The following is a 13050-nucleotide window of genomic DNA, read 5'->3' as shown; positions in this document are numbered from 1 at the left end:
TGTACATTTAATCATAATTGCTTTTCAGATGTATATAATGAATATCTTTCCTAAATAATGTTTTTCTTCTGGTAAACTGATTTTTCCACTTGTTTTTAATGAAGCACGACTTCAGTGCTTCACATTTTGTCTAATGGTGTGAGCATAACATTCTTGATGTCAATGCAGTTTTGAGGAAAGATTTTGTTGACTTAATATTGCAGAGACAGTGGAGAGAGAAAAAAGAAAGCAATGTCATTTTGTCTGTGAATTAGTTTTGCAGTGTCTAGTGATAATAAAGGGAAGGTGTTCACTGAGTGGCAGCTAGTGTTAAAATTAGCTTTACTAGCTAGTAGACTATTTTAAAGTAAAAATTTCAGTTCTGAAATGTTTAAATTTGAGGAAATTTGTACCTGTGGGCTGTTACCACAAGGACTGGAGATATATTCTCTTCTCTGGTGTTCTTTGCTGCTGTGGTTGAGGGGGGTTTCTGAGGAGATTACTTGACAGGTTTTTGTCATCCCTTGGCTCAGCATATTTTGGGAGAACATCTTGTCCTGTTGCTGTGATGCCAGGAGTGGCTGAGGAGAGGTGCCTGTTATCACAGAGAGGTGGGGAAGGGACCCAGGACTTTGCATCTTCACTTATTCCTCATCAACCCAGTTCAGGTAGGATGCTGCAGAATGAGAGCAGCAGTCAGACATGGGTGATGAGAGTGTGAAAGACTGGGAAAGCAGCTGTGCTGGAAAAATGATGGTTGGACTTGTTGACCTTAAAAAGCAGTTGAAGAAGAGGTGGCAATTTGAAAGCACAGAATCTAATGAATGAATGGTTTAGAGAAGTTGTCTGGGAGTTGTTTTCTCTGTCTTTGCAAGGCAACAACAAAGATGTTCAATGGAGCTGAAAGGTGGCAAATTGAAGCCTGATAAAAGAAAATGCATTTTCAAGCAGTGAAAAAATTAATAGGATTAATTTCCACCAGAAAATTGGTAAAGCCAGGAGTTTCTCAGTGTTCAGAAAGACTGGATATTTATATGATCAATGAAAGTATCCAGAGGAGTTGCCAATGAGAGGCTGTTTCTCAAATGTTTTCATTAGATGCCATTTTTCTGGAGTTGGGAAGCCCAAGGTGAAGGTGCAACTGGAATTTTGGTGAAGTACCTGCCTGAAGGAGTCTTTGTAGCTGTTCCTTAAACATCCAGTTTTGTTCTTCCCCATGTCAGGGTCTCGGGAGGAGCAGGATCCCAGGCACAGAGGGGTGGGTTTGGGCTCCTCTGCCAGCCTGCCCTGAGGTTTGTCTGGGATTCCAGAGCCAGCACATGGCAACCTCTGGTCAGAAGCTGCAGTCTGAGCACTGAGGGGGCACATTTTCCTTTTCAAATGCAGAAAACTCTTTCAGAAGTGCAGGTCACAAGGTTAAATATCAGCTTCATGGTGCTCACTTGCTGCCTGAGAGCCAACTCTGAAGGTGACTCCTGGTTAAGCTAATGAGGAATGAGGAACATTCTGTGGGTGTTGGCTGAGCTGTGCTCTGGGTGAGAGAATAAACTGATCCTGAAAACAGCCAAGGAGGTGTTGTGTGGTGCAGTTTCTATCTTGTGTAAAACAGATCTTTCATATTTTCAAAGGGTACAAGTTAAAGCATGGAACCCTCATCGCACAGGTAATGTGAAACATTGATGATGAAAAATAAGTATTTTGACCTCGTGTAGGGAAAGCATAGAACTTTAAAGTAAAGGGTTATCCATTGATGTGCTCTGGATAAATTACTGTGTGTGATTAAATAATCTGGCCCAGTCTTATTGTTGGGAGCATGGTTTGGGTGTGAAACGACCCTTTATGGTTTTTTATTATTTCAAGAAGAATATATTTGGGTATTCTTTTGCTATATAGGTAGTTTATGTAGTATGGAAGGTGACCCTGGGCCAGATTTCAGTCTCAGTTCAGTCTTCTCTCCCTGGTGTCCTCTCTGAAGGAGGAACTGCTGGGCTGCAAGGGCCAAGAGCTGTGTCCCCTCTGCCCTGAGAATCCTTTATAATAATGCAGATGTGCTATGGATGACGTGGGAGATAACTTGATGTATAATTTGTGAAACTTTTATTGGAATCACTGATCTTTTATACCCTGGAGGCAGTAGAGGGAATGTTTTATGAATTAAGTAAAAGATGGGAAATTATTAATATCGTCTAATAAAGCAGTCAGGTGATGTACATTTTGAAGCATCACCTAAAATCCCTTTTTCTTTGCTTTCTTCAAAAAGCCACAGCTGACATATTTCTGGAGTTGTTGACACATCATGAAGGGATCAAGGAATTACTTTTGATTTCAATGGCATGTGCTATGTTGGATTGGATGAACTCATTTCTGATATTTTTTTCTTGTCCCCTCAAAATGTGATGTGAGAGCTTTGCCCTCCTGCTTCAGTTCTGTCCTAGCCTGAATGCCCAGGAGCAGAGCCCAGGTGATGGGGCCCTTCCTCCTCCTTCATTCTTGCTGAGATAACTGCACTGGCTTTGAGCACAGTTCAGTTTGCTTTTCTCCCTAGTTAATGATATTTAAGTGGTTAAAACTGCAGGAAACTGCCTGTTAAGAGCTTTAGAGGCCAATTTCTGGGTTACTTAGTAGCAGGAGAAAAAAGAATCTGACTGTAAGGAATGAACATAGGGGTGAATTTTTATACACTAGCAGCATAAAAATCTCATGTGCCATCACAAAAACTTTCTTTTTGTATCTTATTTTTAGTTCTCTATTTTTTTTAATAGGTGAGTAACAGTTTTGTAATGCCAGTGAGGATGGATCCATTCCCTGGTCAGCTGTATGCTTTCCCTCTGGCAGTGATGGTAATCTAATGGCTAGATTGAAGAATGTATGTTGAGGGGTTTTGGGATGGTTTTGTTTGTTTTCTTAAAGAAATTACTGTTTTTGACATGTGAACCATGCACAGGGTGTCAAATAGGGAGTAACCCTGTGCTGAGGCAGGTGAATAAGGCAGCTTCACACACAAGATTGCCACTGCCTGAGCAGTGGGACTGAGAGAAATGATTGGAAAAAGAGGTTTTTTTTTTTTGGAATGAAGAGATGCCAAACACTGAGACAGAAAAGCAGGCTCACTCTGGAGATAGGCAGCAGTGAGTGTTCCAGTACAGGGGAGCTAAACTAAGAAAAAACCATACAATTATTTCACAGCAGCAGGAGGCTAAGAAACATAACTAAACATGTTAAACTCGCTGTGAAGCAAGAGGACCCCAGGGGTATTTTAGTCAGATGATATTTAATTTGTTGCAGTGTCAGTTGTATGATTGCTTGTCAGCTGGCATATGGATGTGCTATAAGCAAAACGGGGCTTTCAGAGACCATGCACAATTTTCCAGGAGAGAGTAAAGCAGGAGATTTATCAGAGACGGATTAAAAGAGTTACTGTGGATTTATTTGCTCTGGTCCATTGCCAGGATATGAGGCAAGCTGAGCTCTCTGCAGAGAAGTGTTGGAGGAGAGGGACCAACAGAAAGGGAGGACTATAAATCAGGAGGAAAACCTATGGAATACAAGAGCATGTGAGGTATACACAGGTATTTGTAGGAATACTTTTAAAGCTGCCAGCTGAATGTTGGCCAAGAAGAGCAATTGGATTGCAGAATTTCTCCAGAATTTAAGAATGGGTGGTTGAGAACTAGAAGTCTCTGAATGCCTTGTTCTGGCACCTGGGTCTTTGATCATCTCTTTCATGCTCTCTGCCTGATGGTGCCCTGTTCCCACCAGGTTCCCCAAGTTGTTGCTTTCTCCACACTTCCAGCCTCAGGAGGAAAGTTGCTTTTCACCCTGAATGATAACCTGACTTTCCTAGCAGGTAAATGGCTTTAAGAGTGTTAGAAAACAAATGGAAACCACCCCTTGCAGAGAGATGATGGGACACACAGGGGTCCCTGGTTTGCTGTGTGCCTGTGGGTGTGTGCATCAGCTTTTCTGACCTCTCCCCACCTGTTCCTGTTAGGCATGAATGCAGGTACTTGAACTTCAAAAGAAATAATATTTTTTTCATGGAGAAGCCTTAGTTGTAGGGCAGAGCATATCTGAAAGGCTTCTTTAGAGGTTAAATCCATGTTTAGATTCCTGCAATAGCTTTATATTGGCTTGAGGGGCAAAAACACCATCAGAGTGTTGTGTTGACTGTAGACAGTCACATTCAAGAACTAAGGATACTTTAAAAAATGTTTCCTAATGGTCATGTCAGTACAAGGATAGTGAAATCTGCTGGATGTTTTTATTTTTATTATGTTAACGGGCTTTTTTTTGTAAATGGTGTTTTAATTGAGGTCTTGAGTAGAAAGTCAATGGTGTGTGTATACATATGTGTCTGCAGTCAGTTCTGATTTGCAAAGTAATGTGAAAATAGGTCAGCCACAGAAAGAAGTGCTGAGAAATGGCTGCAGATGAGGAGGAAGCTATTTGTAGGTTTGGGAGTAGAAAATTTTGGCTTAAAGATGACTTTTACAGAAGATGAGAGTGCTAAGAGGAAGGGGAACTGTTTGCCTTCTGGTCATCAGAGATGCTGCTGAAGACAAGGAGGGGTTGAGAAGTTTCTGATAATTTAACTTTTCTGCTTTTGTGCTGGGGAGAGTCCATTAGCTCCTGTGCTAATTAACAATGCTCCAAGAGGGATGTGGCTCCCATAAGAGCAAAGTCTGACCCAATGTGTCTTTAGCCCCAGCTGCCCCTGCAGGGCTGGTGCTCCCTGGGCCTTGCTGGTGCTTGGTTGTTGCTTTTCCCCTACACTTTCCACAAGGCAACAGGATTTGAACTTAGCTTTACTTCCAAAATAAGGCTTAACAGCCCTCAGAGTGGGGCAGAACCTGTTAATTGTCAGCATCCCTGTTTCTATTCCCTGGGTAATGCTTTATTTAGGTTTAATTTTTTTTTTTTTTTAGGGTACAGGGTATCTCCTGTATCCTGCTGATGCACTAGTTTCCCATCAGGAAGGTACAAACAGGCAGATCCCCACTGATGCTGCAGCCTGCTCGTGGTGCCTGCTGGCTCTGCTGCCACACAGCACTCAGGGCTCTGTGCTTTGTTTCCATGAGTTTCATCACCCTGATACAAACTCATTCCTCTGAATTACAGAGATGTTCTTGAATTGTAATTCTCCCCTTTGATAAACACATCACTGCAGTTAAGATTTATCACATTTATTATTTGCCTTTATTCAGCAGACAATTTACCTGTCAAAGAAGGAAATTAGACTGTTTTCATATTAGTCATATTAAGGCTCAGTTGATTGTTTGTTGTCCTTAATTCTTCTCTAGCTGCTTGCAATTTGATTGTTAATGTTTTTTTCAAGTATTTTATGAGATACCAAAATATTGAAGTGATTTATAATTGCCAGAATCTGTATCCTCTTACCCATCCTTCTCTTAAAAGGTTGGGTCTGTCTGTCCTGTTTTCAGTTGCTGTCTTAACATTTGTGAGTTCCTCAAAGGTAGTTGCTTGTGATTAATGTGATTAATTTTATAAGGTAACCTAAGAATATATTCTGTCAGTAGGTTCTGACACGGTCTAATTTATTTACGTATTCTTCAGTTATTTCTAACCACATTTTGATTTATATTCCTGCACCTCTCACTGATTTTACTGATATTAAACATCTGGTCAAGCCCCACTTGCCATCTCCCTTCTTCTGTATATTAAAGCCAGAAAGCCAAGACCTGTTACTCAGTCATCTCTTTCTTTTATTTGTATTTTTTTTAAGAGAAAGAGTTAGCTAAATTATATCTGATTGCAAATAGCATCTGTTTGATGTTGAAGCTCCATATCTTTCTTCAGTCTTGATATTTTCCCTTATTACAACTAATTTGGATTTAGGAGTCTGAAGATGAAGAGGAGGGGGAAGAAATCTTGCCACTGATTTCTGATAATGAAGCAGCCTGTTAACATTCCCCCAGAATTATCATTAATTAAACAAAAAAGCTGATGTAATACTTGGGAATATTTCTGTGCCATCCAAAAAGCATCAAGTGGGAAAGGGAAATATTCTACAAAATATCATTTTGATTCCACTGTACAGAGCCTGTCTCCTCTGCCAGGCTCTAACCTGTGCACAAGTGAGAGAGCAAGCGAGCTGTGCCATTGGGTTGTGGATTAATAGTCAGAGTTCACTCGTGTGGAAATAAAGCAGATTTTACTGTGACTAGAATGTGTCATTAAAAAGCCATTATTGGAACTGACCAGCACAATTCCTGCTCTTTCATTGCTAATGACAAGGCAATCTGTTCTTTAAAAAACAGCAACCCTGTATTTTCTTGCAGAGAATGGTGCAGGAGACCCACCAGCACAGAAGCGGGGTGAAGAGAGGCAGTTGAAAGATTTATTGATCAATAAACCAGACAATTACAGCTTGTTTATAAAAGGAAAAAAATAAAAAAGCCACCTCAAACCTCAGGCCTGCGAGCAACCCCGAGACTCTAATAATGATAACTCTGGCATCCAGCTTGAAACGATAAAAGTCAATAGGAAGATATAGGATTTCAATAAAATTATGACACTGGATAAACTTTACCCCAGGAACACATTTTCCCTGGGTGTGTGACTGACTTCAGCTAGATTTGTAACTTTAATTTCTTTCTTATTGATTTTTCTTTTCTTCAACTAATTAGAAAGTCTGTGGTGAATGGTGTGTGTGTGTTTGAAGAGGGGCTAAGGAGCAGCAGCAGAGGAAGGGCCTGAACTTATATGTATGTGTATAGGGTCAGACACCTTTTTATGGTTTTTTGGCTATGTTTTACTCTTCAGTTACTTCCCACACCCAGGCAGGAGTGGCTCTGATGCTCCTCAGAGTGCAGGAGTCTGTGGGCTGCCCTTGTGCAGTGCTGCAGTGGCTTGGGGTGATGGTTTTGCCATGATGATGATGGTGCTTGTGTGAACCCTTCTTAGTTCTTTACCTAAAATTAACCCAAAAGTCCTGGAGAACTCCAGTTCCTGCTGTTTCTAGACCACTCCTGGGGTGTGAGTGCTGCAGGAAGGGACTTTCTCTGAGCTTCAAGCTACTTGTTAGGTCAAATTTTGGTTTTACAGAGGGAGCAGAGAAGCTGCTGGGAGGACTGGGGAGAAGCTTCATCTTTGGGGTGGCATTTTGCAGAGGTGCCATCCTGTTCTTTCCCATAGCACATTTTCAAGGGATTAGCTCTAGTTTCTGGTTTAAATTATAAAATGTGTTTTCTTCTTAGTTACTTATGCAATAGTGGGAGGAATATTTATTTGATGAATGGGCTGGTGCTGGGAGAAGGAAGGGAAACTGTTCAACCTTTGAAAAAAATCACTATCCTTCCTCTTTTTCAAACTTACATCTCCTCAAACACAGCTGCAAGCTGCAGCACCAGGGTTTGCTGTAGGGCATTAATTTCCTAGGTTTGTAATGAACATCAAAATTATTATTCTGCATTTAGGGCATGTTTAGAATGAGCTACATTTCTGTTCAAGTGTTGATTTAAAACTAGTTAAGGTAAAGATCACCTGGAATTGTACCAGGGTAGGGCTATGGTGAGTTAGTAGAGATTTACCCTGTGCTGGGTAAATTTTGGAAATTTCCAGAGGAACTGCTTTTTAGTAATTCTGATGAATGCCCTCCAGATAGGAAGCAGCCAAGCAGCTGTATTAGAATAAGGTTAGGAAGGGCATCTGAAAGTGCCTGGGGAGGATTTTGATGGGTCATGAAGAATGAGGAATACTGCAGTAATTACTAAATTAGGATTACATTTTTGAGAAACTCTTTTAGACAGAGGACTTCTCAACAAGAAGTTCTGTTTCCTGCCAAACTAACAAGATCTTTAGAAGGGAGGGAAAAGCTTTTAATAAGTGCTCTTGATGGGGAGAAATTTAAGAAATGGAGCTGGGGACCACTTGGAAGCTGAGAATTGATTTCACTAACAGTATTAATATTTAGAAATAATTAAAGAGGATAAGTAAACTCCAGGATCAAGTGTTTAATTGTGCCACCCTTTAGTTCAGCTTTTCAGAACTTTTTTTTTCTTTTTCCAATACAGTTTCTGCTGTGTTTACCATGTGTAATTTTTTTCTTGACGAGTTTACTCTTTGTTTTAGAGAGATGCTTTGAAGGGCAAGGGCTGTGGTTGAATTTAGGGGAAAGACAGCCTGTGGGGTTGGTCATGCTCCCATGCAGCTTTCCCATGCTGGAGTTTGTCCTCCTTGTAGCTGGACATCCCAGGGATGTGCTGGGGTCTTGATGAAGATGACCCAAATGAGCTCATATTCAGCATTAATTGAAATCCAAGTGTGATGGGGTGCCAGGGGTCCTGTTTGCTTTTGAAAGAAAACACCAAGGATTTTGGGACTGCCCCTGCTACAGTGGAGAGAAAATAGCAGTGGTAAGTTATCACACAGATGAAAGATTCTTAAGAGAAAATTAGGACAGCAGAGCAGCTCGGAGTGCAGAGAAGAGAGAGGATGCTGTAATTGCAAATCTAATTGCAACAACATGCAAAGCTCAAACCAATACCTTCACTAAGTGCTGTCATTATGTTCTCTTCTGTGCTCTAGAAGGTGATTTGGCTCTAAGTGGGGAATGGAATTCATCTCCCAGGCAAAAGCAGTTTGCTTTATGGAGAATGCACTGGGCAGACTGGGTGATGTCTGTGGGTACTGGAGGGGGAAGAGGAGGTTGGAGAGATCCTGTCCTGCTGCCTCTCTGCTTAACAAGTTCATTACAAGGCAGGTGTGTCTGCATTTGGGTTTTCTTCTTTTTCAGTAACATGGAAGTATTTCCTTTCACGTGTCTGTCAGATGAACAGTTCTAAACTATGGCACAACTGTTGCCCTGGAAAAATATTTCTCTTCAGTCAAATCTGGGCTAGGAGCTGGTAATAGCTGCTGGTACTATTTATGTTAAAACCTGTTTTTCTTTATAATTTTGTTAACTCTGTTCCTGTAGCCCCAGGCTGTCCTTCAGTCTTGGGGTGTTTTTACCTGCTGACCTTTCAGTCCATGACGTGCTCTGAACACACTGTACCTCTGGCAGTGCCCCCAGTCTTGTTGTCACACCTTGAATTTGAATGTTCCTTCCCTTCCCACATGGACACTTGCTGTCCACATTCAGTCTTTGACCTTTAGATTTGGAAGGAGGAGATAACCTTTGTATCCAGGCTGAGCTGGGTGGTTAGGGGTCACCTTCACTCTGAAATACAGCCTTTTGCATTTAGGGGTGTTTTCTGCCCCAATAATTCCTGATTTGCCCAAGTTGAAATTTTTTGGTGCAGCTGAGCTGGGTTTATGAAGTGCTGCAGTGGCCTGGGCTGGATGTGAACTGCACAGCTGTACAGCCCAGTGATGCTCTGATATGGCAGAATTCCCAGCATGGAGCTGGTTTGTCCAGTCTGCTCCTGCATTTGTGTAGCAGGGGAGGTATCAAACCTCAGCAGTGAAAGGGGGGCAATGCTGCTCTGTTTTCCTCAGAGTTTTGTCTCTGGGTTTATGCCAGGGGCCTGTGCTGCTTTGATCCTGTTCTGCAGCCTCATAAGCATCAAGATTCTTCCATGCAGTCAAAAGATGAAACTCTTCATCCAGCTGCTAAATCCCTGTGGGCACACTGCATTGTGACCAGCCACCTCCTTAAACATACCTGGCTTCTTCAAATTTTCTTTTTGTCCTCATTCTTCTTCTCCACCAGTGCCTTGGAGAGAGGCATTAGGTGCTTCTGAAGCTGGGAATGCATTAGGAATATTTCAGCCAGCAGCTCACACATAAGGTTACACATTTAGCTCTGAGCCCAAGCCTTGTAGTTGGGGAGCTGCTGTCAGGGAGGGGAGAAGGAGCCTTCTGTTTGTCTTTCTCTGCAAATACCTGGTTATAATTGCCAGTAGATAGAGAAGTGAGCCAAACACTGTCTGCCAGACATTAACCTCTGAAAAAAATGTTTGTTACAAGCACCGAGTGTTGCAGCATCTAAGTGATAAGTCACATACCATTTTGAGGATATTTGCTCTCAGCCACTTTGTTCGATGTCAAATTTGTTTCATTTCTGTTGTGACAATTCTGTTCTTTCTTTGCTGCGGCTCTGGCAAGAAAAATGTCAAGTACAACACTAAATATTTTGCTGAGGAAACCCATTCAGCCATGTTGAATTAGAAGAGTGTCTCCAGGAAGAAGGCAGACTCTGTTTTCAGTTGCCATCTGCTTGTTAGAGTGTCTGCATGTTGCTTTCTTGCAAAGAATGTGAGGTGTTATAGACACAAGACAGTCTAATCTTTCAGTATTCACTGCAGCAACATTTATTTTATTAGAACTGTGTGTTCATCTGTGCCTTGGTGCTGATAAGAAGATGATGAGTGTGCATCCATCAGAGTTGAGTTGCCACATAAAAGAACAAAGTGGGCAAAGATGTGCAAGGCTCTTGGAGCACACTCTGGGCTTTATCCCTGAAAGTATTTGCTGTTATTCCTGCCAGGGTGTGTGGTCTGGGCCTTTATCCCATGTGGGAAATGGATTTGTAGAGAGTTCTCTAGGTCTACACTATGCACCTGTATGCAAACTTTGAGATAAGAAATGCTGACTTAGAAATGCCATGGAATAGGACAGATATTATTGAGAGAGAAATGGAGCTAGAAAAAAGTTTCAAAGGATAACCTTGCAAATAAGAGTAGATACTTTGGAGAAATAGAACTATGAAAGATACATTGCAGTAGGACCTACAAGGGGTAGTTTTAGATGATTGGTTTTCAGGCATCGACAGAATGGTGTGGCAAAAAACTGATGGGCCAAGAAACACTTAGAGTGTGTTGTAATTAAGAAATCATTGGCTTCTGATTGTGATAGTGTGAATTATAACATCTGTATTGACTCGCTCTTCTCATGAGACTGAAAATGGAATAAAAGTTTTTAAAACACCTCTCAGTTGCCCCATCCCTGGGTCAGAAAAGGCTGTTGTCCAACAATCCCTGAGTGTGTTGCTGCTGTTCCTGGCAGGGTGTGTGTTCTGAGCCCTCATCCCTGAGTGTGTTGCTGCTGTTCCTGCAGGGTGTGTGTTCTGAGCCCTCATCCCTGAGTGTGTTGCTGCTGTTCTTGGCAGGGTGTGTGCTCTGAGCCTTCATCCCTGAGTGTGTTGCTGCTGTTCCTGGCAGGGTGTGTGCTCTGAGCCCTCATCCCTGAGTGTGTTGCTGCTGTTCCTGGCAGGGTGTATGGTCTGAGCCTTCATCCCTGAGTGTGTTGCTGCTGTTCCTGCAGGGTGTGTGCTCTGAGCCCTCATCCCTGAGTGTGTTGCTGCTGTTGCTGGCAGGGTGTGTGCTCTGAGCCTTCATCCCTGAGTGTGTTGCTGCTGTTCCTGCAGGGTGTGTGCTCTGAGCCCTCATCCCTGAGTGTGTTGCTGCTGTTCCTGCAGGGTGTGTGCTCTGAGCCTTCATCCCTGAGTGTGTTGCTGCTGTTCCTGCAGGGTGTGTGCTCTGAGCCCTCATCCCTGAGTGCTTTGCTGCTGTTCCCACAGGAGCGTGACGGGATGCGGGCGATCCTGGAGTCGTACGACAGCGAGCTGACCCCGGCCGAGCACTCGCCGCAGCTGAGCCGCCGCATGCGTGAGGCCGAGGACATGGTGCAGAAGCTGCACGCTCACAACACCGAGCTGGAGGTAAAAAGCACATCCTGCTCCAGCCCCAGGGCTGGAGGAGTTGAGATCTCTAAGATTGAGTTGCCTGGTGATGGGATCTGCTCTCGCAGGAGCCGGATTTGCAGTGTTGACGCCCCGAAATTCCAGGATCAATAAGAGTCAGGAGTTATTGCTCTGCAGCTGAGGCTGGCAGAAGCCAAGAAAAATCATTTTTGGGTGTGCTGAGTGTGCTGTGCTGCTGCTGGAAGGGCAACCACTCCCTGTGGTGAAAGGGTTGTGAAGAGTTGGCAGGTGTGGGTTCTTCTCTGTGGTGTAGTTGAAGAGATTTGCTCACGTGTAATTAAGGCTCTGCTGTACACAATGTGAGCAACTTGTATTTACAACGGCTTTACTTAAAGGTTGAAGAAGTAAAGTGTGTGTCTGTTGTAAATTCTTCCCTTCCTGGCATTGGGCCTGAAAAACCCTAGAATACTGGTCACTATTAAGTGCTTTTTACTAGGTTTTGTCTAAAAAAGAAAACATTCTGTCCAAAGATAGAAGCATTTCTGAAAGGAATTCTTATGTTCACCTTAGTTTTCTTTTTGAAAATTTGGAATCTGAAATGTGACTGTGGTGAGCTAAAGTTAACCTGCATTGGCCAAATTGTTCCACTCTTCTGTTGTGCTTAGTGGAATGGGCTTTGTGGTTATGAGTTAAAATATTTGGAATGTATCTGTGCTCTTAAAGCTTGGCAGTTTTATTACATCAGGCTTTGCAATAATCATAAGTATGTGAGTTTTTCTTCATGTCTAATTTCATCATCATGTAGATTTAGGTGCTATAACTCAAATGGAATAGACTGGTAGAAATTGCTCCTTGGGTTCATGCTCAAGCCACAGAGTGACACAGAGAACTGTCTCACTCTGCACAAAACTCTGTTGTTTTTGGCATCGTTAAAAATGCTTTTTCCTTGTGTTGGGAGATGGGGACTTATTTCAGGCAGTACTGGCTGCACTGATCTTTAAATCCTGAGAAGAGCACAACATGGTGTAGATCAGTGTCCTGGTATAGATCCATTTCATTGCTGTTTCTCTGACAATGAATTCTGCAAAGTTTTGGGCAAGCTGATAGAGAAGGTAGCTGATAACACAAGATAAAATGGAAATTTGCCTGAATTCATCTGCCTTAGAATGTTTCTCTGTTTTCTCTTTTGAACACTGTATTGCTTCCCAGCTGCCAGAGCAGGATTCAATGATGCTGACATAAAGGGATAGCTGGCTATTTTATCCTGTTTCCTTAGTTCTTCCCAACAGTGTCTCTAGGTTGTTGCAGGGTGATTTTCTGAATTGTTTCCTTGAATGTGTCAGGTGTGCTGTGTTGTCTTCAGGCAACAAAAAATTATCTTTTCTTCTTCAGATGAAAGCATGGAATAGTGTGGGAACCATTTGGTTCTACCCCTTTAATTATTTGTAGGGAACAAATTCTAAGTT

At 42.4% G+C, this 13050-nt stretch overlaps 1 protein-coding gene across 4 annotated transcripts in view; it reads left to right on the top strand.

Annotated features, from left to right (window-relative positions):
• MAD1L1 (mitotic arrest deficient 1 like 1) overlaps window positions 1-13050 on the top strand; it is a 345813-nt gene that overhangs the window by 130801 nt on the left and 201962 nt on the right. For all 4 annotated transcript variants that reach the window (XM_021539694.2, XM_021539693.3, XM_021539695.2 and 1 more), the window contains one exon: window positions 11462-11602. In XM_021539694.2, the coding sequence (XP_021395369.1) occupies window positions 11462-11602 (141 nt within the window). The remainder of the gene's footprint in view (window positions 1-11461; window positions 11603-13050) is intronic.

The sequence above is a fragment of the Lonchura striata genome, chromosome 16 (genome assembly GCF_046129695.1).
Source record: "Lonchura striata isolate bLonStr1 chromosome 16, bLonStr1.mat, whole genome shotgun sequence".
Lineage (NCBI taxonomy): Eukaryota > Metazoa > Chordata > Aves > Passeriformes > Estrildidae > Lonchura > Lonchura striata.
This window is presented reverse-complemented; position numbering and strand designations above follow the sequence as displayed.